The 27,284-nt window shown below is 42.4% G+C and overlaps 2 protein-coding genes across 2 annotated transcripts in view; one reads left to right on the top strand and one right to left on the bottom strand.

The window, feature by feature from the left end:
• Positions 1-2,811: 2,811 nt before the first annotated feature.
• LOC122766319 (ADP/ATP translocase 3) lies at positions 2,812-3,708 on the top strand. Its single transcript, XM_044021086.1, has one exon. The coding sequence runs from the start codon at positions 2,812-2,814 to the stop codon at positions 3,706-3,708; it is 897 nt and encodes a 298-aa protein (XP_043877021.1).
• A 5,095-nt stretch (positions 3,709-8,803) lies between these two features.
• LOC122766313 (cytochrome P450 26B1) overlaps positions 8,804-27,284 on the bottom strand; it is a 24,924-nt gene continuing 6,443 nt past the window's right edge. Inside the window, exons 2-7 of the mRNA XM_044021079.1 lie at positions 20,921-21,145; positions 14,884-15,002; positions 13,799-13,955; positions 13,556-13,711; positions 12,023-12,307; positions 8,804-11,505 (exon numbers count right to left, since the gene is read on the bottom strand). Of these exons, the coding sequence (XP_043877014.1) occupies positions 11,113-11,505; positions 12,023-12,307; positions 13,556-13,711; positions 13,799-13,955; positions 14,884-15,002; positions 20,921-21,145 (1,335 nt within the window). The 3' untranslated portion in view covers positions 8,804-11,112. The remainder of the gene's footprint in view (positions 11,506-12,022; positions 12,308-13,555; positions 13,712-13,798; positions 13,956-14,883; positions 15,003-20,920; positions 21,146-27,284) is intronic.

The raw sequence follows: 27,284 nt of genomic DNA, 5'->3' as shown, positions 1-27,284 counted from the left end.
AAATGTGAATATTTTCTAGTTTCTTTGATTTTTCAGCTTTAAGAACCTGAAACAGCACAGAAACTTAAATTTTTCTCATTAATTAATTCAAATTAATTAAAATTGATATTAATGTGATGTTTTCAGTGTGGACAGATGAGCGGATGTCGTCTTTGACACATTTATAAAGTGACTCATCGGAAAATCAGATTTTCCGCTGTTTTGTGTTAAAGCTGATGAGCAATTTGTTCGGCAGAATTGGAGAAACGGTGTCTGTTCCTGTTTGTTTGTGGTTTCCAGTGAATAACACACACACTCGTAAAGATCATCCCATATTTTCCTCATTATCTGTTTGTCATTAACGACTGCAAGCAGATTTTCGTTGGAAACGTTAGAGTTTTAAAACAAATCAAATGTGGAATCAGTGGAATTGTTTCCTTCTGTTTTAAAACCAAGAAGATGTGCACAAAGTCTTCCAGGTGAACCTTCATCATCACTTTCATTTGTCTTAAAATCACAGAAACCGGTTTACATCTCACTTTACGTCACTTAAACCGATGAATCGGTTTTCTAAATAGTTGACGATTCATCGATCAAGTAATTGTTTCAGCTTTAGTTGCAGCTCCAGCGTAAAACAAAACAACAAAGAGAACAGATTTGTTGTGGATTGTTTCTTCTTTTTCTTCTTAATGAGCACAATGTTTCCTCCAATTTTGCTTCCAAATATAAACACAAGTTGCTTCTCACTGAAGGAAATCCGTGTTTTATTGAGCAGAATTTATCTGGAAAAAAAGAAAAGAAAAGCTGAATAAATACACAGAGTGTGTGACTGGGAATAATTCATCACGGCTCTGGCGGGATGATGGATGGATGAATGGACGTAGACGGCTCAGGTGGGAATTTGTGCAACAAAAACATCGCATGAATCAACTTGTGAAAAACCCCTGACGTGAAAAATGTTGGGATGAGCTCCTGTCGTTGGCTGGAGCTTCCACCTCCGCTCGACTCCGCCGGTCACAACAAAGCAGAGGTGTAAACGTGTTGTGATATAAACGTTGAGGAACGACAAGGCGGGAGACGTCGGCACACGTCTGACAGCGTTACTGCAGCGAGGGAATGTCTCGGAAACTCATGGCAACTCACCAAGATGTTCCTGCCCGACTGGAAATACTGACACGAGTGTGAGGAAACGCCTGCAGGCAAAGTCAAACTCAGACAATGCACGAGCTGATAAATGTTCACCTGGAAGATCTTTTCGGTCTTAAAACAGAAGGAAATGATTCCACTGATTCCACCTTTGTTTTGTTTTAAAACTCCGACGTTTCCTCACGTCGACGATTCACTCTCTTTCCACAGATAGGAAACAGATAATGAGGAAAATATGGGATGATCTTTACGAGTGTGTGGGTTTTATTCACTGGAAACCACAAACAAACAGAAACAGAAACTGTTTCATCACTTTCATCACACGAACAAATTGCTCGTCGGCTATATGCAAAACAGCGAAATATCAGATTTTCCTCAAGGTGGAGGACAAGTCACTTTATGAACGCGGCAAAGACGGCGTGCGCTCATCAGTGCACACTGAAAACAACGCATTAATATCAGTGAATATAAAAATATAAGTTTGTTATTTTGAAGCTTCAATGTCAGTTTTATTAAAGAAAGTCAACATTTTATTCATTATTTCCTGGTTAGTGAAAGTCAGCTTCACGTCTCTACACTAAAATGTATCAATTATTAATTAGTTAAAATTACTGCCTCCTATTTTCATAATTGCATAATTATTTTATTTCTTAATAATTCTAACCAGTTTCTGTGATTTTTCAACTTCTTAAATGTCAATATTTTCTAAATTCTGTGACTTTCCAGCTTCTTAAATGTGGATATTTTCTAGTTTCTGTGACTGTCTCTGAAATCTAATCCAACTTTAGGATAATAATAAGTAAAAGACAGAACAAATGAAAGCCCTAAAAGCTCCCTTGAGGCAATAAAGAAAACATAAAAAAAGAAACAATGCATACGTATAATAGAAACAAATCCAATATTTGGAAATTAAAAAGAAAATAAATTCAACAACTTTAAAGGCTGTCAACAATTCTCAAATTCGCTGAAATTAAAAGTGTTGTTTTTCTTCATTATTTAAAATGTGGTGGAGTCACTGATGCATGAAAACAAAATTGATGACACTCGGTTGACGCAAAAAACGATCTGTTTGAACTGCTTTGATATACGGTGGTCACCATAGCAACTGTCTGCAGTGGCTCATGGACTTTAATAAGATGTTATGGCGTTACTATCTGCACAACGTAGCTGATGGAAACTGACTTTTCTTTATTTTATCACACAAAAACATCAGTTGAAAACGTCCGTCAGTTATTTTCTCCTTCTCGATCCTCGTCACATCATCCCGTCTTCACATGATCGCTCACACTCCCGCTGCCTCTCTTCGCTCTTTAGTTACCGTCTGTGTCTCCGTGATCCCTCACACCTGTGGCGGAGGACTCGAGCATGTGCTTCTGCATCAAATTCCGAGGATTATAATCTGAGGTTTTTAATCCTTCAGGAGAGAAGCAAGTCACAGCAGAGGCGAGATCTTCATGAACGTGTGGGGAACAGAAATGAGAGCACAGTTTGCTTTAAAGTTGAAGCAAAGACCTTGTGTCAGAACGAGCTCCGTAACTTATCAAAGGCAAGCATCCTTTCAAGACCTGAAACAAAGAAAAGGTAGTAGTGAAACGTTCCTGTTTCCTATTGCCAGGATCTTGTCGGTACATTCCACTTCTGTTTGCTGCTCAAGTAAAAAAAAAGACACCTAAAGCACATAGTACCATGTCCGACCAAGCCGCTTCCTTCGCCAAGGATTTCCTGGCCGGTGGCGTCTCCGCCGCCCTCTCCAAAACGGCCGTTGCGCCAATCGAGAGAGTGAAGCTCCTCCTTCAGGTTCAACACGTCAGTAAGCAGATCGCCGCCGATAAGCAGTACAAGGGTATCATCGACTGCGTTGTCCGTATCCCCAAGGAACAGGGATTCCTGTCCTTCTGGAGGGGTAACCTCGCCAACGTCATCAGATACTTCCCCACCCAGGCCCTCAACTTTGCGTTCAAGGACAAGTACAAGGGGATCTTCCTTGACGGTGTTGACCAGCGCACCCAGTTCTGGAGGTATTTCGCGGGTAACCTGGCGTCCGGCGGTGCCGCGGGCGCCACGTCCCTGTGCTTTGTGTACCCCCTCGACTTTGCCCGCACCCGTCTGGCAGCCGACGTGGGAAAGGCTGGAGCGGAGAGGGAGTTCAACGGCCTCGGCGACTGCCTGGTGAAGATCTCCAAGTCTGACGGTGTGAGAGGTTTGTACCAGGGCTTCAACGTGTCCGTGCAGGGTATCATTATCTACAGGGCGGCGTACTTCGGCATGTACGACACGGCTAAGGGAATGCTTCCGGATCCCAAGAACACCCACATACTGGTGAGCTGGATGATCGCGCAGACGGTGACGGCAGTCGCCGGCCTGGCCTCGTACCCCTTCGACACCGTGCGCAGACGTATGATGATGCAGTCCGGACGCAAAGGAGCCGACATCATGTACAGCGGAACCATCGACTGCTGGCGCAAGATTGCAAATGACGAGGGTGGGAAAGCGTTCTTTAAGGGAGCCTGGTCCAACGTGCTCAGAGGGATGGGCGGGGCCTTCGTGCTGGTGTTGTACGATGAGATGAAGAAAGTCATCTAAATCCTCAAATCGGCCGAATATATCCATGATTTTGAGTCTTCCACACCCTCAAGTAACACGATGTAGGATTTGCTCTATGGTTCCCCCCATAGTTTTTATTGATAACGGTATTGTTAACTCTAACCGCATACATTTGTTGTCGGTGAATGACCACGTCTTCAGACCAGGAACAGATATCTATGTTATCGTTTTTTATACGTCTCCCGTCTTTAAGGACCTTCTTTAAACACCCTGGACTTAGCCCGGACCAGATCGTAATTAAAATAAATAAATTAAAGAATTAGTGTTAGAATAGACTGCAGACTATAGTAGATTATCATTTAATTTCCAGATAAATGCATGTTTAAAACAGTGGGATGTCGCCTCTAATGTACGATGACGTGTAAAGTTACATCTAATGTTTTATGTTTTGGAAAATTAAATCTTCAAACATTTAGAGAGTTGAGTTCATGTCTCTTCACCTGCTCCTGTTTCTCGTTCTTCTCTCTCTTCTTTCACCAGAGAGCTATCTATTGTAATCCTTCAAATTATTATTCTATCTGTGGCTTTGTGGTCATTTTTGAGGGGGTTAAAAAAAATTTGAAACTTTGCATGGAGGTCAGGTTTGGCGAAAATTAGATATTGGCATAGTTCCTGGACCCGTGCGTTGCTCGACATAAAAAAATGTGCCAATTTGTTAAAACTGAAGACTGTTCAGTGAGACAGTGAGGTCAGGGAACTGCTGTACTCCAAGACTTGCGTGGGGAAGCCCTGTTGTAAGTTCATGTAGCATCAAGATAATGTTGAAGACTTTATTTAAAGGTTAAATCCTACTTTATCTAAACCTGTAAAAACAGAACCTGCTCTGGACACTGCTATGATCCCAACATGTCACAAGTGAGGACAAACAACCTGTCCATTTTAACTGAGTGGATATAATCCTTTTTTTGAAAGACTGGACCTCATTCCGTTTCAGATTCTCCTTTCTGTCAAAAATCACTCTGCAATACCTTGAGTGTTTGTCACTGCCTCATAGAAAACAAAGCGTCGTCGACATCAAATGGAACTCTCCGCTTGTTTCTGGTTACTTTCATTTGCAACAGAAGGTTTTTGTTTTTTTTTCTTCTACCTTTGAGTAAATAAAAGCTGTCTCTGGTTTCAGCTGCTTCACGTCATGCTGCACATTTCCACTCTCACGGAAAAACACGGGATATTTGTGCTGAAGCTGTTATGAAGGTAAACAGAGATCAGTCGCTTTACGTTTGTCCTACATTCATGAGAACCATGTACACACACACAGACATGGTTTTGTTGAAGTGGTTCATCTTGCAGTGTTTAGTGCAGCACAAAAGTCTCTCCTGGCGGCGAAAACTACAAACAAACATAACTGGATTTTTTTTTTAATATAAGTGTTCACTTTCCAAACTCCGTCTTTGAAGCTTTTCTTTTTTTTGCAAGAGGTTTTTTTCTGTCTTTAGTTTCTGTCTTCGATCAACTCAAAGGAAACTCCTGACCAACAGGAGAGTCTGTTTCTTCGTGACGTCCATGACTTGCTGCGAGTCGTCGCCACCGCCTGAGAAACACAGATGATGACGGGTCAGTCATCGTGTTGAGAGCCTGAAGCTGAACCACCCGTGTCTTTGTCTCCACCGCCTTTGTCCCATTTACCAAAGTTTTGAGGCCTGTGTTTGAAGACGACAAACTTGGCACAGATACAGTTTCATCTAGGAAAGTTCTTTTCACGGAAACATGTCTTGAATCTCACGGGGCAGCCCATGGAAAAACGGAAAGGTAACTTGTCTTGCCAGAGGGTTGTCAGTTTGAGTCCCCACTGCGAAGGCTCCGGATGACATCACGTACTCTCCAGCATATTTTTTGTGGCACACAACACGTTAGAGAAGAAACCTTCGTCATACGGAGCCAGATACAGTGGGACGAGTTTTACCGTCAAATTTGGGAGCTACTGTGTGGTCGAGAGCTGTTTCCGGCGATACTTTCGCATCATGGCGAGCTCTGTTACTTCCGTTGAAAATACGGCAACTTGCGGTGTCCGGTGTGTCACACAATGTACGAAATGATCCTGTGGTGCGATGGACGCGAATTGTACTCCTTGTGCCGGTCCTGAGTCCAGAGAAAATTGGAGGGTTGCGTCAAAAAAATGACATCATAAAAGTCTCTTCTAAATCAAATATGGAGTGAAATCGAAAAACAAGCAAACTACAACTCGCAAACGTTTGGTCTTTTAAGCACAATTATTGTACGATTTACATGGATTACACTAAATTTGCGCTAACTCGACTTCTTAGTGTTGTAAAATGGCCCGACACGAGATGACGATGACGTGTCTCTGGCGTCTTCTGGTGGTCACTAACCAGCGTGAAGGTCGTGAGGTCATTTCTTGAATGGCATAAAAAACTTGGACTTGGAGCGCTTGAAATTCGATTTGCAGACGATCCATGATTTAACTCCAGTGTTTAACAATTTGATTTGCTGAGTCATGATCCTGTTGAGGAAAGAATTCATCTGAACCAGATTGAAACACTTGGATTTGATTGGGATAGTGTTTTCTGTGTGGACTCAACTTTCTTAGCGTGACAAAATTGCCGACAGTTGATGAAGACCTAACTCAACAGGCTCCCCAGCTCCTAGCGCAGGCTCTGGTCGTCTGCTGCCTCGACTACTGCCTCGTCCTGCTAACAGGCCTCCCGACCTGTGCTGTGGAACCACTACAAATGGTCCAGAACATGGCAGCGCACCTGGTCTTCATGTCACCCCCCCTGTTCATTGAGCTCCACTGGCTACCCTGAGCACCCGCATCCAATTCTAACCACTGATGCTAGAGCCTACAAAGTGCTGCATGGGTCTAAATGCTCTCCCAAAGCCTTATGTTACCCCTCGACTACTCCATCCATCAAATTGCCAACAACCCAGACTCTTTTCATGTGTCTTTCCACACTGGTGGAATGACCTACTGAGCGCTACCAGAACAGGGGGTGTCCCTGTCTCTCTTCAAGAAGCTCTTGAAGACCCAGCTCTTCCAAGAGCATCTTCTGTCCTGGCACTTACCCTAACCCCCCTCCCCTGCACTTGGATCCATCAGTCCACTATTCCTCTATAGTGGAGTTCTTTCCAAGACTACTACTATGTAGTTTATTCCTCTTTTGGATAAAAGCATCTGCTAAATGCTTAATTGTAAATGTAGAACGTGTCCCAGGTGTCTAGGAGGTTGTGAGGTCATTTCTTGTTTCACCAGATAAAAAAAAGTGGAGAGCTTGAAATCCAATTTGCAGACGATGAAATTCAGTGAAACAATTCCGAATGATTTAACTTGGATATGTGACTTGAAGTGAAGAGTAAATGTGAAGCAGACTGTGATGAAATAGTCTTGGACTTGTTTTGGTTCAATATTGACATAACTTGAGAGTTTTTCTTTCACCTGAACACATTATTATGATTATTATTTGGGGAGTTTAACCTGAATGTCTCTGTAGCTGTCATGTGCACCAACTACAAGAATAAATCTGAAGCAAAAACATTGTTATTTCACTTGTCTTTAGCAGATTCCAAACTCTCTGTCAGACAGATGATTTGATTTTGTTTTCAGCCTCCACCGCTGCTGCCTTCTTCTTCTTCTTTTTTTATTAAATCAGACTGTTCTTTCTCAAACCAAAACTTTGTTTTCGCAGTAGTCATAAAAAAAAAAAAAAAACCGTTGGCTCTCAAACGTCTTCCCAGTGGGGACGGCGTTTTATAAAACATTGACACCGGAGTTAAAGGGACAGTGCGTGGAACTGCCGTTAACAAGTGATTTAAAGGGACGGCGAGCATCTGGTCTCACTTGTTCCCACGTCCACACGTTTTTTCAGACCGTTCTGATTTACATGTTAGTGCTTTAAGTTATCCAGACGTGTGCACATATATTTCACCTATGTTTTTCATTTGTGGACGTTGTTTCATGAAAAGTGATTCTGTCTCGAGTATGTGGACACTTGACGGTCATCATGTGTGAATTATACTAAACGTAGATGTTATGCTGATGACACTCCATTCTATAGTAATCAGTCCCAATCGCACTTATTTAAATACTTATTTTTAACAAGACAAAAGACCCTGAACCACTTTATTATTATTATTTTCTTTCAATGATTTCTTCTTTCTTTTTTTTGCTTATTTATGACTGAAACATTTAATCAGTGTTCAGTGACTGACCACTTAAGTGAGCACCACCTGTGATGATAACAAATTGATTAGTTTTGAGTTATTTTTTCCACAAATCTTTCTTCCTTAAACTTAAGTTTTGTTTTTCTTATTCCTGTTTGACAGTCAAATACAATTATTTGGTTTGTAGCAAAACAAAACGTCTGAGGACAGAATTTTTCTGAAGCTTGGGAAACAGTTTAATTTTTGACGCAAATTCATCGAGAAAATAATTGAATTATATTTTGTTTTTCACAATTTTGGCAGTTTTGTTTTCTATTTTTACTGTATTATGTTCACATGTATGAGATAAAGCCTTCATTCATTCATTGCAAGAAAACAATCAATAAGAAAATAATCACTAGTTGTGACCCCCAACCACCATAATAAACCGGTATGACAAATGGAGGAAGTGAAAATATATAATATTAATTTATAATTCAGAATAAATGTGTAATGAAAAAATGCATGACCGTATGTCATAGTATATTTATAACCCTTGCTTTCAGTGGGGACACTTTTGGTCTTAAGGTGACGAGTGTCAGTATTTCTTCAACATAGTGTAAATTATGACCAAAAATAATTTGACTTGTCAAAAGGTGAAGCCACCAAATCAATCCACTGTTCAAAAATCTTTTTCAAGTTATTGTTTATTACAGGAGTACATTTAACAACCACAGTAACAAAAAAGGAAAAGGAACGAAGTAGAACGAGACATATTTTCATCCATGTTTTAAACTAAATGAACTTATTTTTTTCCTGTAAAAAGAAATAACGACTGTATGTACAGAATGACATAAGAGAAGAAGAGGAAGTGAAGTTGCCCCGGCACTTTAAAAAATAAACATACCTCGCAAGTGCTTTCTGTTTTTTTCCCATAATTAATATCAAATAAAATGCAGTGATAATAAGTCAGAGTAACAAAACAAATAATTATTACAGTAATCAAATCAACAATATTAACATTTTGTTTACAATATAACTGAAATACATAACATTCTAAATACATCAAATATTTACCAAAAGACCATCTTATTAAGTCTAAAAACTCTAAATCTGTAATAGAATAAAAAATAGCATTTTCAAATATCTTATAACAACAATATTAATCGTACAATAACATTAATAGGTTAGATTAGTAGAACGTAAATAGCTGATTTTCCCCATGGCTTGCTAAACAAAACAATCTTGTTCAAATTAATATACACTATGACCTATAAATGCTCTATTTTGTGTTCACAAAATGTAAATAATTCCATCAGCGACTACATACATACATATATATAAGTCTGTGTATATACAGTATGTATGTATGTATATAAAAGGAAGAGAAAGGCCAAACTATTGCAATCTATAACTCTCAATTAGAAAATATACACAAGGAAAGCAGCAAAAAAAAAATCTATTTTCATATTTTATCACAAAGACATCAGTGGTGTTGTTGGTAGAAAGAGTGAACAACATCTGGCACAGGCAGAATCCATCTGGAACGCGATTGGACAAAGGCAATCGTCCAATAAGAAAAGCCCTCTTGAGCGTGAGACCCTGCCCTCCCCTGAAATCCCGCTGGTCCAAGCTTTGGGGCTTCCGTTCGGGGAACTTGGAACTCCCATCGACAGAGTTCCACAATCGAGTCCCAGAGTTTCTGCCAAAGTCAAAGCTGTCCACGCACGGGACGCGGAGAGTCCTGATTGTGCAAACAGTCAAATCTCCTTTAGCTTAACAAAAGGAAAAAAAAAGAAGTTGCTTAAACCGTGGATGACTCTGTTTTGCATTTTTAGCGTTGATCGGAGGAGCAGCAAGGCGGGAACGTTTCTCCACAGAACTTAGAAATGTGACTGTCAACAACAACAACAGCAAACAATAAACAAACACAGAATTGACAAAGCAACACTCAAGCAGCATGTTTGTAGGTCGTCTACACCTCCACCGCATCCCTCCGTCTCTTCTACTCCTCCTCCAGCTCAGGAATTTGCTCCCTTTTTGTTTTTTTTCTTTAAACGTAGCGTAAAGCACAATCTTTAACACAACCTTATTATAAATCAAAGAGTTTACGAAGCACGGAATGGACCTTTTTTTTAGCGTCTGACCTGAATTCACCTTCTGTAATGTTGTGTGACTGCGAATTCTCACAAACTGATTTACTTTGTCATCGTCTCCTAGACGTAGACAGAGTTGTTGCACAAGGGAAAAATTCTTAGGCGTGATAGGGCAGAGCATCAAGCAAGACATTTTCACTCCAATTCTGCTAAAAAAAATGCTCGAATTTTGTTCAAACTTTTCTCAAATTTTGTTTCAATATCACTTGTTCAGTTCTGCTCCAAATTTTGCTCAAATTCTGAAATGAGTGAGTTTTGCGATAGTCATTTTTTATGTGCATTCGTTGAGCGTTTGAAAGTCTCTGTTTTGTTATTCATCACTATTTTTAATCAACACCTGAGTTCACACCAACTAAACAGAATGAATGTCGCTTTCAGTCAATGTGGAGCGCAAGAAAATCTCCTTTTAAGGTATATTTTTAAAGACGGTCTTTTAGTTTCTCATAATTACTTTATTTTTTCTTTAAAAAAGGTACGATTTTTGGACAGTTCTGCTGGAACTCTTGATGTTTCTAGGAATGGAAATTGTCATGGAAAAACAGCAGAAATTGGTCCTTTACGTTCAATGTTGTGCTTACGTCTCCAGGCACCGAATTTCCTTTCACTGCCTACGTTTTCATAAAATAGACATTTTGGTGAAAATCTAAAAAAAATGTTTCATTCTTTCAAATCTTTTTTCAAATAAATCGAACACAAATTGACCAATTCTGACTAAAACTACAATTTCCTTTCTCTTACCCTGCGACACAACTCATTTAATTTGATTTTGATTAAGCACATGCGAAAAATGCTCCGAACATCATTTTCTTTCATCTGATACCCTGTTTCATCCATCTCTCCATCCGTCAACAGCCTTCTTTCTCATTCGAATTATATTATAGCTTCTTTTTACATAAATTTTGTTTGTAAATTAAAAAAACCAACACAGAATAGAGCATCGCTACGATCAGTTTCCGTTTTGGTTTTTTTGGCAGCGTCTTCCTTTTAGCCGAGGAAAGTTGCAATCATCGAGACTTCTCCAACCCAAGAAGAAAAGATAACTCCTCCTTTAAACACTCACCCCTCCTCCCTCCCTCCCTCGCCCCTGACTGATCAAAGCCCCGCCCCACACTCGTGGAAGCTCCGCCCCTCAGACCGTGGCTCCCAGCAGCTCCTCTGACTTGGCCATGATCTCGTTCTGGTTGGAGTCCAGGCCGTAGAACTTGACCTTCAGCGCATCGACAGGGTGGACCACGGGGACGGTGATGACGCGCGGGAAGTTCCGTGTTGCGAGCTCGAAGCGGCTGGTGCACGCCAGCTCGATGGCGAGGGTGCGCAGGAAGAGCTTGGCAAGCTGCTTTCCCAGACAGGAACGGACGCCGCCGCCAAACGGCAGGTAGTGGAAGCGTCCCTCTTTGTCTTCTCCTCGCTCCTGGCTGAAGCGGTCGGGATCGAAGGTGTCCACGTCCTTGAAGACCGTGGACGTGTCATGCGTGTCCCGGATGCTGTACATCACACTCCAGCCTTTTGGGATCTGGACTCCCTGAGGAGGCAGAAGACATGTCTCTGTCAGAACGTCTCAATCTGCCAGTTATATAGAGTTATTTATATATATATATATATATATATATATATATATATATATATGTATGTATGTATATATATATAGAGAGAGCTGAAAAATGTTGTCTCATTTGTGCTTCCTAACGTGGACGTTCCTCTGATATTCCTAAGAAAACATTGGGAATGGAATTCTTATGGACCAAAATCCAAGTAAGACGCTGTTCAAAAACGCTCTTCAAAAAAGTTATTCAAAAACGCTCTTCAAAAACACTCATCAAAAAACACTCTTCAAAACGATCTTAAAAAAATGTCTTCAAAAACGCTCATCAAAAAACACTCTCCAAAACTATCTTAAAAAAGGTCTTCAAAAACGCTTTCCAACAAAGTTTGGTCAGAAAACGATGAAGAAATTAGCAGTAACAATTTCCCCAATATACAGTATATATTTATGGATTAAAATCAATAATAATAAATATGACGCTTTGTGGACCACTCACGTCGAGCTCAAAGGTCTGCATGGCGGTGCGATAGGCGCCCGACACGGGCGTGTACAGCCTCAGGACCTCTTTGATGACACAGTCCAGGTACTTGAGGCTGACGATGGTGTCCAGCTGCAGGTCGGCCTCGGGACTCAGGCAGCCGTTGTACAGGAGGCCGCGCGCTCTCAGCTCCTCCCTCAGCCGCTCCAGGACGGCGGGGTGACGGAGCAGCTGCGTGATGAGGGAGGTGCTGGCGCTGGCCGTGGTGGCGAAGGCGGCAAAGATCAGCTCGATGGTGGACTCCTGTGGTGAGAGAGAAGGTTTAATTGTTTTTCCAGTAAGAGTTCAGGACTTAAAACCTTCCTCTCTTTCTGTCACTGAACACAAATCAATAATATTGACTAATTTCTAGTGGTAAATATGCAGCAGATGGTCATAGCAGGTGCATTTATGATGAATATTAAAGAATAATCCAGGCTTTTTGAAGTGTGAGTGTACGATGTACTGACGTAATCAGGCTAATAGCGCCCCCTACACTAAGGAAAAAAAACATTTTAGGGTCTTAACAAAAGACCCTAAACAGTTTTCACAGAGTGAGCTTCTTTGTCTCACGTTCAAAAAACTTGATCCGTCACTTTGAGGTCATAAAAGTTAAATATATTGTACTAATAACTGTATGAAAAGGTTTTTCTTTCTTTTGCTTGTTATTATACAGTTGTCAGTCCCATTTAAATCCTCATCCTTATTTCATGCTGCAATTATTATGCCAGACACAGTTTTCACTCCCTGCACAAATCAAGTGCACGCAATTAGTTTGGAAAATTGAAATATATGTAACTCATAATGAAAATTATACGAGTGTTAATTCTTGAGACGCAACGAGTCGTTTGTGTCCAACAACAACATCTGACGGCGCCCATTATGAAATAAACAGATAAATAAATAAATAATAGCCTGACTCTTATTATAAACGTCTGCTGTTAACTGTGTGTGTGTGTGTGTGTGTGTGTGTGTGTGTGTGTGTGTGTACAGGAGGCCTCTTTCAGACCATCACTGGGGGAGTGTTGACTTATTTTTGGCCCTGGATTTAACCCAGAAACCACAGAGTGAAGCCGAGAGTTGAGTTTCCACAGAATTCCTCAGAATTACTTTAATAGGTAAATAGTGGGTGTGCCTGTCTGTGTGTGTGTGTACGTGTGCGTGCGCACGCACCCCTGTCCGTGTGTGTGTGTGAGTGTGTGTGTTAAATCATCAGCTTCTGTCTTCATGTTCTTTACATAAATGTGTGTATCATGTGTCCAGGCTCAGCTCTTCACTGTGTAAACACTGAGTGTGCGTGTGTGCGCGCAATGGAGCTGTACAATTATCTCTAAATATTCTCAATCACAAAATACAAATGTCCAAATCCGATAAAATATCAAATCTTTATGGTTTTTGATCGTTTTTTGAGAGTTAAGTTAAATAATCCTATCAACATCTGTCAAAAACAATCACCATATTGTGTGTGTGTGTGTGTGTGTGTGTGTGTGTGTGTGTGTGTGTGTGTGTCACCTTCAGCTCCTGCATGGTCAGCTCGGTGCCGTTCTCTTTGGCGCTCTCCATCAGGACATCGAGTGCGTCTCTGTAATCCTTCCCCTGGGGACACAGAGGTTTCTCTCGGATCGCTTTCTCGATGCTTTTCTGCAGCGCGTCACGAGCTCGGATTCCCTGCACACACACACACACAGGTCAATTATTTAAATTTAGAGCACGTTTATAAAGTGTTTCCTGCTGTAAACGATTTCATACTCGTACCCTCCTGTAGCCGCTGAACGGCAGGTCGATGGGCAAACTGAACAGATTGTCCACAAAGTCCTGGAAGGTGTCGAAGAGATTCCTCATCTCCTCCTCAGAAACTCTGAAGCCCAACAGAACTCTGACGGCCATCGTGAACGACAGCCTCTGACTCTCTCTGTGGACAAAGAACAGCACAGAACACAGTCAGATGAGGAACAGTCGTACAGCTGAGGAACAGTCAGACAGTTGAAGAACAATCGTACAGTGGAGGAACAATCGTACAGCTGAGGAACAATCGTACAGTTGAAGAACAATTGTACATTTGAGGAACAGTCGTACAGCTGAGGAACGGTCAGAAGTTGAAGAACAATCGTACAGTTGAACAGTCAGACGGTTGAAGAACAACACAGTTGAGAACAGTCGTACAGCTGAGCGGTCAGACGGTTGAAGAACAATGCGTACAGTTGAACAGTCAGACGGTTGAAGAACACAGTTGAAGAACAGTCAGACAGCTGGAGGAACAGTCAGACAGGGACAGTCGTACAGTTGAAGAACAGTCAGACAGGAACAGTTGTACAGTTGAAGAACAGTCAGACAGCTGAGGAACAGTCAGACAGTTGAAGAACAGTCAGACAGCTGAGGAACAGTCAGACAGTGGAAGAACAGTCAGACTGTTGAACAGTCGTACAGCTGAGGAACAGTCAGACAGTTGAAGAACAATCGTACAGTTGAAGAACAGTCGTACAGTTGAAGAACAGTCAGACAGGGACAGTCATACAGTTGAAGAACAGTCAGACAGCTGAGGAACAGTCGTACATGAACAGTCAGACAGTTAAGGAACAGTCAGACAGGAACAGTTGTACAGTTGAAGAAGAGTCAGACAGGAACATTTATACAGTTGAAGAACAGTCAGACAGGAACAGTCATACAGTTGAAGAACAGTCAGACAGGAACAGTTGTATAAGGAATGAGTTAATCCTCACAGATTAGTTTCAGATTAAGTTTTTTAAATGTGATCTGTCTGCTGCAGACGTTGACGTCACATGTTCTGTTTTATTCTCGCAGTGACGCGTCCTCATCGCCATGGCGACCGGCCGTGTTACCTGTAGACGTTGATGGGCTCGGGGTTGGAGCTCCACACTCGCAGACTCTCCTGGATCACCTGCTGGATTTTGGGGAGGTACGACTCCAGGGCCTCGTGACTGAAGACTTTAGCAAACACCTGGAGAAACAGAGAAGGTGAAAGGGTGAAGGGGTGAAGGTGAGCGGGTGAATCTCCAGTGTAAACCTGCACCATTTACATTAAAAGCTCATCAATTCCTCAATGTGTCAGGAAATAAAAACATGCACAAAGACAAACACGTTTGAACACGAAAGCAGAAGATGGCGTCTGTCGCCATGGCGACTGGTTTGACATCAGTTATCTGCACCTTCATTGAATGTGAAAATATTCAGAGGATTTTCTCTGTTTGTCGTTCAGACAGCGCCACCATGTGGACGTTTAAAGAACACATGCCAAAAAAATATGATACAGGTTAAGCTCAGACATGAATTCATTACTAAGTCATCTGTTAGACGAGGCTGGACAGTGATGGATAGTGATTGACGGTGTTGGACGATGTTGGACGGTGCAGTGTTGGACGTTGTTGAGTGTGTGGCGGTGTAGTAAAGCAGGTTTGAGTGTCTCCTGTCCTTTAATCATTGAGACAGAGGACAGGGCAGCAGAATTGATCATAGTTTCGTATGAGAGACAAAGAGACAGAGGACGATGCTGAGACTTTTTTAAACTCTATTCAAAGGCTTCATTGTTTTTTAAAAAACAGCAACGCTGTTCTTTAAATATAATGAAGTGTAAGCAGAAAAAGCTGTAGCCGTGTCTCCGTCTGTCTCTGTTCTTCTGTCTGTCTCTCTCTGTGTCTCTGTTCTTCTGTCTGTCTCTCTCTGTGTCTCTGTTCTTCTGTCTGTGTCTCTGTCTCTCTGTGTCTCTGTGTGGACGGCAGCAGGATCTGCTCCTGGTCCTGCGTTGGTTCCACACCTGGTTTGGGTTTTCTGCTCAGTGAAGTGAGACTGGAACATTTTCAACAAGCAAATTCTATATTAGCGAGAAATGGCGACTAATGAAGAGTTCACTTTAAAGAAGCTTCTGGAAAACGGACGGGGATTATTTTAAATTCACGCTGTAACTTGTGACGATGTTTGCGATGTTCTGAAGAAAAGAACGTCCAGCTGCTATTTTTCACCTTTTTATATCGTAACTTAACACGAAATCTGCGTCTTCACGTCCGCACGGGTAAAAACACTTGCTAGTTAGCTTCACTTGAATTTAATTTCCGTGTTTCTCGCGTTACTCATGACACAAAAGTAGTTATTGTTAGAAATCGTTGGCATCGAGGTCACCATAGCAACTGCTTTAGCTCTGGTCGGGCTACGTCGTCATACAGGAAGTGGTTGTGAACGTCATTTTGTGTTTTATTAATTTGAATTCCCGGAGATGTACGTTAAAATGCGAAAAGGTTGAAGATGGTCAACTGCGTGGTCAGAATCAAGTTGCCATAGCAACCAGATTTATTCTCATTCTGCCACGATGCTACATGTGATGCTGTTTTTGATAGAAATGGAAAATATGCAGTAATTATGTGCAAAGTTTGCTTGTTTTTTCATGTCCTTCTCTCTGAGTCACAACATTTCACACGACACAGTAGCCGATTTGTTTTTTTCTTTTTTCATTTCTCTTATTGAATTATGAAAAATATGCTTTAAAAATGTGGACTAGGTTGGACGTGGACCCAGCAAGTGTCCACATGTTATAAACTCTTCTTTACTTAAAGAGGTTTTTGTGGACGCTCCAGCGTCTGTGCAGACAAAATGACTTTATTGTGTAGAAGTTTTCCATGTGTTCACGCTGCTGTGTGTGAGCAGACGAGCCGCCGCTCGGGTTTGGGTTGACTCCAGAACACGGGCACGTGTGGTTGTTGAGGCTCCAGACCATCAGCTGGGCACTCGCCTCCAAACCCCGCCCACTTCTCTCCCTCCCTCAGAATGAATGAACAATAGTCTACAGAGCTGCTGTGTGTGTGTGTGTGTGTGTGTGTGTGAGAGAGTGAGAGAGAGAGTTAGCGTAGCTACATTTCCTATACTCACAGATCAGATCACATGACCTGCTCCTGACCTCTGACCACACGAGATTAGGAACACAATCTCACCTCGCAGAAAAAGTCGCAGGAGAAAAACACAGGCAGTGGCGTCTGTGGGCGTGGAAATCAGAGACATTACGATGCTATCACGATATTTAAGTCACGATTACGATGCTATCACGATATTTACGATATTTAAGTCACGATTACGATGCTATCACGATATTTAAGTCACGATGCTTCACGATGTGGTCACGATATTTAAGTCACGATGCTATCGATAGTGTGATATCAATATTTAAGTCACGATTACGATAGTGTGTAAACCACTCTCCCACACCAAACCCCATAGAGAAAACCAGCGATTTTAACGTCACAGCACACAGCAGTTGTTGATCCACTGCTGCCTCCATCACTAAATTCAAATGTGTCATTTTGTGAGTTTGGCTTTTGAAAATCTTAGTTCAGATTAATCTAAGTGACACAAAGTGACCACACGAGGCAGCAGTAGACCAGCAGCTCCTGTGTCCCCTTGAGCTAAAATCGTTGATTTTCTCTATGGGGTTTGGTGCATGAAACATGTCCTGAAGACGCTTTTAAAAGTAGTAGCTGTAGAACATGTTTTTCTTTTTAGATCATTTTCAGGAATATTTCCAAAAAAAGAAAAGGGGAAAAAAAAAGAGAAAACATAGTAAACGTTGTTGAGACAGTGAAAGATGACTGGACAGAAATGTTCGTTAGGCCAAAAGAAGGTTGTGTAACGCTGTGAATTTATCCATTTAACCCGTCTGCGCTGGATTAAGTGTAATTGGTCAATTTGGGCGAGGAGCCGACACACACACACACACACACACACACACAGAGAGAGAGAGAGAGAGAGCAGTGGGGTTGAGCTACTGTAGAACGAGTGACTCAGTGTGTGTGTGTGTGTGTGTGTGTTGGCGAACAGGAGGCAGAAAGGTAACTACAGGTCAGACACACACACACACACAATATCTCGTCTGGCTGCCAATCAAACACAGTTTTTCATGCAGTGTCACTCTGGGACCTTCCAAGTGTGTGTGTGTGTGTGTGTGTGTGTGTGTGTGTGTGTGTGTGTGTGTGTGCACTGCACCACACACATCACACACACACACACACACACACACACACACACACACACACAGGGCCGTCCTAATAACGTCCATATGTCTTAAATTATGTGAAAGTGCTGCGAGCTGCTGGTTCCACAGACATGTAAAGACTCTTTATTCTTCTCTCTCCCTCCTCTTCCCGTCTCTCCCTGCCCCTTCATCATCTCTCCTTCTTCTTTTTTCTTTTTTTTTAAATAGAAAACATTAATACTTTCACATCATCCCTCACTGCTGTCATCAAATCAACTTCTGTCCAAACTCTTCACATTTTTCCATCTCCACGTTCACATATTCACTTTTAGAGCATTGAAAATGATACTTTCTTCTTTGTTTTGTACATTTTCAACTCTAAAAAACACTCTGCAGCAGAAATAATCTCTGTTTTTAACATAAATAAGAATAATCCACAGTTTGGGGTGGAATTAACGGTGCCCTCTACTGGTGGTGAGGGGAAGCACACGCACACAGAGACACTTTGTGCATAAATGTGATAAAACAATATAAAGTCATGGATGATAATAATAATATCGTGATCATAAAATAAGATTTAGGTGATAAAATATGTAAATAAAGTCAGATTAAGTGACGTCATCGACATAATCTGAATAAAATTGTGAATTTTGTTGTTTTCGGACACGAGTTCTGGAGAAAATGTGGAAATTTGAGTCTGAATTTTAAAGTTTAAAACATTTAAGAAGGAATAGTTTTTAAACGCAGTTTGATTGTCTTATGTTTGGGAGAATTCACGTTCTCCGCGTTTCTAAATGAAACAAAGAAGGGGGCGGAGCCTGGGCTGTGTTCTCACGTGATCTCAATCCAACGTTGACTGGAGATTTGACTTCATGGAGCTGAAGTGAGGAGTTCTAGAACATCACATGTTCCTCAGGTTCTTCACACACTGAACCACAACCAGTTCCTCAGAAATGAGGTTCTGCCTCCTGACCTCTGACCTTCTCTCACTGTTGACTCCGCTCAACCTCACGTTTACACACTGGCCACTTTATTAGGTACACCTCACCTCAAGCCTGCGTCTCACATCTCGTCACAGAACGTCGCCGTCATCGGGCGTGACGACGCTTACGTTTGTCGCAGTTCTGCGACGCACAAACCTACGACTTTTCTTCTTCCTTTTTTTTCTTCATTCCGAGCATCTCACACACAATGGTACGGTCCAAACGGGAAAATAAGTAAATGAAGAAGAATGTACATGTGTGACCTTTAATCAAACCTGTCTCCTTCACCTCTGACCTTTTGACCTTTGACTCTAAATCACCTCGCTCTGTCTCCGTCACATGACAGAGTTTGTTGATTGGCAGATGAGGTGTGCCTAATAATGTGGCTGCTGAGTGTTCTGTCAATCACATAATGTGGGCGGAGTCAAGCGCTTGTTTGTTAATTGATCTTGAAAAAAAAGTTTGTGCTCCTGTGTGTGTGTGTGTGTGTGCACACTCGTGTGTGTGTGTGTGTGTACTTTTTACTCATTATTAATGTATTTTACTCTAGATTTATTATTGGCGCCCACTCAAGCTGTGTGTATTGCGTATTATTGTGTGTGTGTGTATTGCTCACAATAGTGTACGTACTTCTGGTTGTGTGTGCAGCGCTCCTGTGTGTGTGTTTGCATAGTGTGCGTGTGTGTGTGTGTGTGTGTGTGTGTGTGTGTGTGTGTGGCCCTCTTTGCCGTTCAGTGCTACTATAATCAGGCTCATTGCATGAGGTTAGAAGCGAGTCTACAGAGAGAAGCCCGAGAGGATCAGAGTCCAGATTGAACTCAGCCAAACCCCGACATCCACCGGCGCGAGACATGAGCCCTGACACACACACACACCGGTGAATCCAGAGAGAAAATTAGATGATTTTCCTTCGTCTTCTGGCTCTGTTTGTGTTTATTAGTGACTTTGTGTGTGTGTGTGTGTGAGAGAGAGGGAAAGAGAGACGCACACATACATAAACAGAGAGAGAGACAGATTGAAGAAGGTATGTGCCTGGGGGATAAGGGGATAATAGAGGGAAAGGTAAGTGGGTGATTACCTGAAATGGTCCTGGCAGAGAAAAAAGAGAGAGAGAGAGACGAAGAGAGAGAGATGATGGGTAGAGTTGAGAGGAAGTGTTTAAATGAGGTAGGAAACATACGGAAAAGAAGAAAACAAAAAAAATCAGGTAATTGAGGATGGGCGGGATAGACCGGAACACCTCTCTCCCCCCTCCCTCCCTGTTAATCTGCATATGGATGAGAGGATGAACTGGTTTTTTTTTCTCACGCTTCAGTCGCCAGAACTCTGCTGATAAGACTAACAGAGACGGATAGTTTTACACTGATACTCTGTGTGTGTGTGTGTGTGTGTGTGTGTGTGTGTCCGTCTCCATCATGACGCTGACATTCATGCGCTCATTCAGCGCTGTGAGCCAAACTGGAGAAAACATAAAGAAAATCTCCCACACCAAACCCCATAGAGAAAATCAGTGATTTTAGCTCAAGGGGACACAGGAGCTGCTGGTCCACTGCTGCCTCGTGTGGACACTTTGTGTCACTCATATAAATCATAACGAAGGATTTCAAAAGCCGAATTCACAAAACGAGACATATGAACTTAGCGATGGAGGCAGCAGTGGATCAACAACTCCTGTGTGCTGTTATGTTTAATCACTGATTTTCTCTATGGGGTTTGGTGTGGTTTTACAAACGTCAGTCTCCTGTTGGAATAGTCCGTCCAACAGTGAGATAAAGACGTGAGCGTTCTTCAGATGTCGTAAACTGACGTTCAGAATCTTTCGTTGTTCCTCTCAGGTTGGTCTACGCCCACACGTGATTGACACATGCACAGGCGTGTGTGTGTTGGTGTGTGTGTGTGTGCGCGCGCGCGCGTCCTCACCTTCCTCCTCTTGCGGTGAATGTCTCCGATGCTGTTGGCCAGCGAGTTTGGACCGAGCAGCGTCGACGTGCTCTGCGGCCAGTCCGTCGTCACCAGCGTGTGCTCGCCCATCAGCACCTTGCGGATGTTCTCGGCGCCCGTCACCCGGATCAGGGGACGACCCAGGAGGTGAGTCTTGAACACGTTGCCGTATTTCTGTCTCCGCGACGCGTGGAAGCCCGAGCCCTGGACAGAGGGACATTCAGATCAGTTCAGACATTTTCCATTAATAAACTAAAGGTTGTTATTAACGTTATTAAATCAGTCAATCGCTCAAACATTTATGTCATTTTTAAACATTTTAAGCAAACGAGGTGTCAACAAAAACCATGAGACGGTGGAATTTCCCTTCAGAGGACATTTTGAGGAAATCCCCAAACACTACCCCCCCACACCTCCTTCTTCTGGTTCTTTCATCTACACATTTTTTTAATGCCATGTTGCACTTATCTTTCTTCATATGTCAATTATGAAGAAAGAGAAAAGTTAAATTGTGGCGTTCCCCAAGGCTTTGTTCTCGGTCCTCTACTGATGTTTGTTAGATTTCTTTACAGATTATGTTATTTTTACCAGTTCTCAAACAGAGACTGTTCCACGTGTTCGTGCAGGTGCTTGTAACTGCCAGTAGGGGGCGCCCGCTCCCTCTTTCTGATTGGTCAAAAGTCTCCAGCCCCGAGCCGGTGTTGCAGACGTCTCTCACATCGACTTGATTTACACTTTGTTGAAAAGTTATTGAGATTGACTATTCAATAATCACTTCAACTTTGAGCTGACATTTTTATATGAAGCTCAAGAGATTTTGAAATTACAGACCTCAGCCCCATGTCCCCTCGGGATGCTAGCGACTGATTTTTTATGCTCGTCATTAATTCAAGCCTTAGCATGTGACCTTCACTCCTGCTTTGATCTTCAGACCTACAAGCTCACAGTATTTTTCTCTCTTTCTGTGGTTTGAGGCCCAAACATTTCGGGTGACACCTCCCTCCCTCCTCCTCCCACCACTCCCCTCCTCCTCCTCCCTCACGTAGAAAAAGCTCCTGATGTTTCCCTGCGCCTGGATTATCAGAGGAGAAAAAGTAAACCAAAGGTGGACCACGCTGCAGATGTTTCAGAAGCTCAGGTTAATTAAATGAAGACGGGTTTTAGGTTTTAAGTTTTTGCCGCGAGGACATGATGCCTTCAGGAGCTCACGTTAAACGACTGAGGTTAAAGGTCCTGCAAACATTTGAGTGAGCGAGTGAAGAAACGTCTCCATGTTCTTCCTCGTGGATCTGATGGAAATCAAATTTATTCAGTTTTTAAAAGATGCTTTAAGTTGAAGTTCAACTTCACGGCCGAAAAACGGCGAAAACTGAGAATATTTCAATTTAAATGGATATATATGTATATGTATGTATGTACACGTATATGTGTATATATATGTATGTGTATACATATACACGTATATACCTGTATATATGTTTATATGCGGATATGTTTACATATAGGTATACGTGGGTGCATATATATATATATATATATATATATGTACATATACATATATATATGTGTATATATACACATATATACACATGTATACCCTGGCTGATTGTACTCAATTGTAAGTCGCTTTTGATAAAAGCGTCTGCTAAATGACATGTAATGTAATGCATATATACATACATTTGAAATTGAAATATTCTCCGTTTTTGTTGTTATACACGTTATACATGTATGTATATATATGTATATAAATATATATACGCATATATATATATATTCACGTGTATATTTTCATGTTTGTGCTGAGCAGCAGAGGCAGCGTCGCCTGTGCTGGGCCCCTGCTCTGCTGACAGTGAAACCCCAGAGGAGCAGAGCTGGAGTCAGTTAGTGAAGCTGACCCGAGTTCAGCTTTGACGGCGACCTCTGAGCGGCGCAGGTCACGGCAGAGCGAGAGGGAGCCGACCCCAGAACTGTAAATGGACTGTTTGAGTGAAAAGAATATACATCAGCCCCGAGGCACGCGCACGCACGCACACACACACACACACACACACACACACACAGCAGCTCGCACATACAGTAAAAACACACACACACTCAGCAAATTCATAAAATTCACCTCCCAAAAAAATGTGGAAAGCAAACAAACACAGAGGCCTGACTGCAAACTGCCGTGACAACACTAACTGGTTTGACCCCAGTTTCTCCAGGGGAAAGAGATATGTACGAGTGTGAGGCGCACACTTTTTACGCTTTTACCGCATACTTTGCCGCGCACACAGCTGAAAAACCAACCAAGTTCAGTGTGAAATTAATATGAGACGATGATGAAGTTTCTTTATTTCTCTTTCTTATCCAAATCTGCGGTCATGACAGGTAGGTGTGTGTGTGTGTGTGTGTTCGTGTGTGTGACTTCACACACTAAAATATCTAATAACAATCTCGCTCATGGATCAGATTGAATTTCTTGTTCCTTTAAGTCGAGCGTCGGAGCCACAGTCGCCATGACGACGTCAACAAACGAGCTACCGTTTTGTACGCCTGCGAAGAATAAAGATCGATCAAAAAAAAGGAGAATAAAAGTGTGTTTTTGTGTCACGTGATCATTTGAAACCTGAACGTGTGAAGCATCGGCACACTGCACCTTTAACGCGTTACACGTGGGATTATGATGCCGTTAATCTTGAGGATTAATGTGAAATGTTCACTCATTTAATGAGATTTTTCTCTTTGTTTTTCTCGTCTTTCAGTTTGACGACTTCACTTGAGAACGTCGCAAGTTCACACTCTGACGGAGGTAAGCCACATAACGCCGCTCCCGAAAAACACGTCCGACATCGGACGATTCTACACGAGAAGTTTCACAGGACGGGAATCGCAATACGAGTCACGAAAACACACGGTATGCCGATGCATCGCGATACAGCAATTCTGCGATCAATCGGTATACGGCGATACATCACGATATTTTTGTAGCTAATTGAAAGAACGAGATGTGGCGAGTGAAAGTTTCACATTGAGATACGATTTGTGAAAACACGCAATACATCGCGATACAGCAGTTCTGCGATTCATCGGTATATGGCGATACATCACAATATCTTTGTGGCTAAATTAAAGAACTTCCTCCGCTGCTTAACGTCAACATCAGCGCCGCCATGAGCTGCTGTGAAGTACTGCAACTGTTAATCTTTAAAATCAGAACATTGCGATATATTGAGAAATCGCGTATCAGCATCAGTGACTCGTGTTGTTTTTTTTTTTTTAAAGGAACATTCCGACTAAAACAAAGTGGCAGAAAAACACCTGACGTTTTCGTCTCTGCGTGAGCTAAATTGAGCACAGATGCTTCGGCCTCTGCTGTTTCCTGTCGCTTTGAAAACCTCGTGTTTCCAGACGCCGTTTAAAGATGAAAAAAAAAAAGGCCGCTAATTAGCATCCTGACCCCTCCCCCTCTCTCCCTCCTCCTCCCCCCTCCGTCACCTCTAGCTGCTTCTGTGAGACGCGGGTGTTATTTTAATCTGTGTGTCACCGACGACATGGAAGCGTCTTAGCCGCAATGCATTCTGGTCCGCGACGCTGCTGGACATTGTGCGTCTGTTTCTGCATCAGAGCGCGGAACTGTTCAGGCCTGAACTGTTTTCACAGCTCCTGTACACTTCCTCTTTTACTGTAGCACACCTTGCGCCTTGCCTTGCCGCGCCTTGCCTTGCCTTGCCTTGCCTTGCGCCTGCCTCTTACCACACACCGCACACACACACACACACACACACACACACACACACACACACACACACACACACACACACACACACACACACACACACACACACACACACCCTGGGGAGCTCAGGGCCAGGCGAAGCAACCTGGTGTGTGTGTGAGGCTTGTTTTCTCGGCTACATTTGCTGCCACATGGATGTAGAGTGGTTTAGTATGTCTGCCTGGCAGACCTGCACACCACACACACACACACACACACACGCACACAGAGGGAGTTCCTCAGCAGCCAGACAAGGCTCCCTTTCACACTCTCCAGACCTCCCAGCATCAGATTGGGGTGCGTACTTTTCTAAGGTGTGTGTGTGTGTTTGTATGTGTGTCTGTCTTGTCTTACATATCTCCATTTTCTTCTCACACCGCGTTTTTTTGTCTGTTTTTCGCCGTCATGTCCGAGGAAAAACAGAGAGTGACCTGCTTACTTGAGTGTGTGTGTGTTTTATTAATGTGTGTGTGTGTGTGTGTGTGTGTGTTAGGGGTGGTCTGAGTGACATTTAGCTTCAAAAGGTAGAAGTGTGTGTGTGTGTGTGTGTGTGTGTGTGTGTGTGTGTGTGTGTGTGTGTGTGTATGTTCACCCTCCCCCCTTACAAACCTGACACACACACACAGAGAGTGGGGATGGAAAAGTCGTGATGTAATGACGCCACACGTCTGTTGCAGGAGAACACGCACACACACACACACACACACACTTTCCCTCCAAACATCAGTGAGACTTTGCTGAAAAAAAAAGGAAAAAAGCCCAAAAACCAAAATTGTTACCACGACAGTTACGGCCGATTTTCTCACCGAGGTCACGAACAAACTGTGACGTGAACTGAAAACCACGAGAGACACGAGAGACATTCAAATCGTCTCCGTGGTCAAAGCTACGATCACCTTTATTCTTCTTTCATTTCATCGTTTTCATTCAAAAAACTTCTGTATGAAGGCTGATCTTCAACTTAGTTTTAAACAATTCACGTTGTGTCACGTTTGTCGCTGAGCGTGTAACTAATATGAACGTCATCTTCTACACTCTTTTAAAAGTAAAAAATCCACACAAACGTTGTGATTTTATTTTCACAGAAAATCACTTCGACTCGCGAGCGCAACACAAATGTGTCATGTGTTCATTCATGAATGGATGAATTGTATATTTAAAACACATCATTTGACATTTCCAAGAAACATTTTAAAAATAATTTGATGTTAAGTACACGTGAATTTGAGGTCCTGTCAGGGTCAAAGGTCAGACTCAGTGACACTCACTCTCCCTCTCTCTCTCTCACTCACACACACACTCACACACACACACTCCCTCTCTCTCTCTCTCTCTCACTCACACACACACACACACACACTCAGAGTGTCCGTGGTGTCGTCGTTCTAAAAATAGCCGGTGTGTTGTGTTGCCGTTGGCCCGGAGCAGAAACCTGGTCCTGGCTTTATAAATGTGGTCTTTGTGACTTCAGTGGAAAACGTTTGGACAAATGATTCTTTATTAGAGCGAGAACAAAAAAACACACACGGCTAATTATGTTTACCCACATGTGTGTGTGTGTGTGTCTGTGAGTCAGTGAACGCAGCACAGAGTCACACACACACTGACCTTTGACCCATACATTGTATATTCACAGTGTCGGGGTCTGGGACCCAGAATCCATCCCATAATAAGGATTTTAAAGTGCAGATTTTATTTGTGACGTTAATAAATCGACAGTTAATCCTAAAAATAAACGAATAAAGAAATAAAGATGACGTGACGACTGTTGTGGAAATTAAACGCACGTTCTTCAGTTGACGAGATTTTGCTGATGTTAAACATTTCAAATTTAACAACAGTAATTTAAAAAAAGCGCTGGCCGGGATTATCGTAACACAACACGATTATTCCAAACATCTCAAACCTAAACGAGCATTGACGCTTTGTCCGTCGACGTTTAAATGTCCATAAATACGAATAAAACCTGCGTTCGTCGGATAATTCAGGATTATTTGCACGATGGGTTAATCTGTCGTTCTTCCTTTAGTCGATTAAAAACCACAAAAAATGTCTTTTTAATCCACGGACGTCAGAAACTAAACAAGGAAACAAGGACATACTCACATTTAAGGAGAGGAAACCACAAAAAAACACACAAACCTCAAATCTGATCAATGGATTATTAAGTTAGATTAATCTACTAAATTAAAGAGCAGTCGCTCCGTGAACGCAAATTCACATAAATCCGATGTTTAAATCCTTCGCGTTTAAGTGTCGGTCGCAAAAATCCACCAAAATATTACAGAGACGAAAAATCCTGACGGACTTTTTAAAAACTAAAAGTTCAAAATGGAAAACGAGGCGACGTCGGAGGAGAAGAAGGAAACGAGGTCAAAGGCTGTGAAGGAATTCCTGCTCTCTTTTCAGCTGTCAATCATTCAGCCACAGATACCAGGGAACCTGTGTGTGTGTGTGTGCGCGCGTGCGTGCGCGTGTGTGATTGTGCGTCTGAATGGAGCGACAGGTCCTCGACTTGACAATGAGCCCACGTCTCTCCGCGGTCACGCCACCACATCACAGAGACGGAGAGAGGGAGAA

This window comes from Solea senegalensis, linkage group LG3 (genome assembly GCF_019176455.1).
Source record: "Solea senegalensis isolate Sse05_10M linkage group LG3, IFAPA_SoseM_1, whole genome shotgun sequence".
NCBI classification, from domain to species: Eukaryota; Metazoa; Chordata; class Actinopteri; order Pleuronectiformes; family Soleidae; genus Solea; species Solea senegalensis.
The sequence above is the reverse complement of the archived record's forward strand: the minus strand, read 5'-3'. Positions and strand labels throughout refer to the sequence as shown.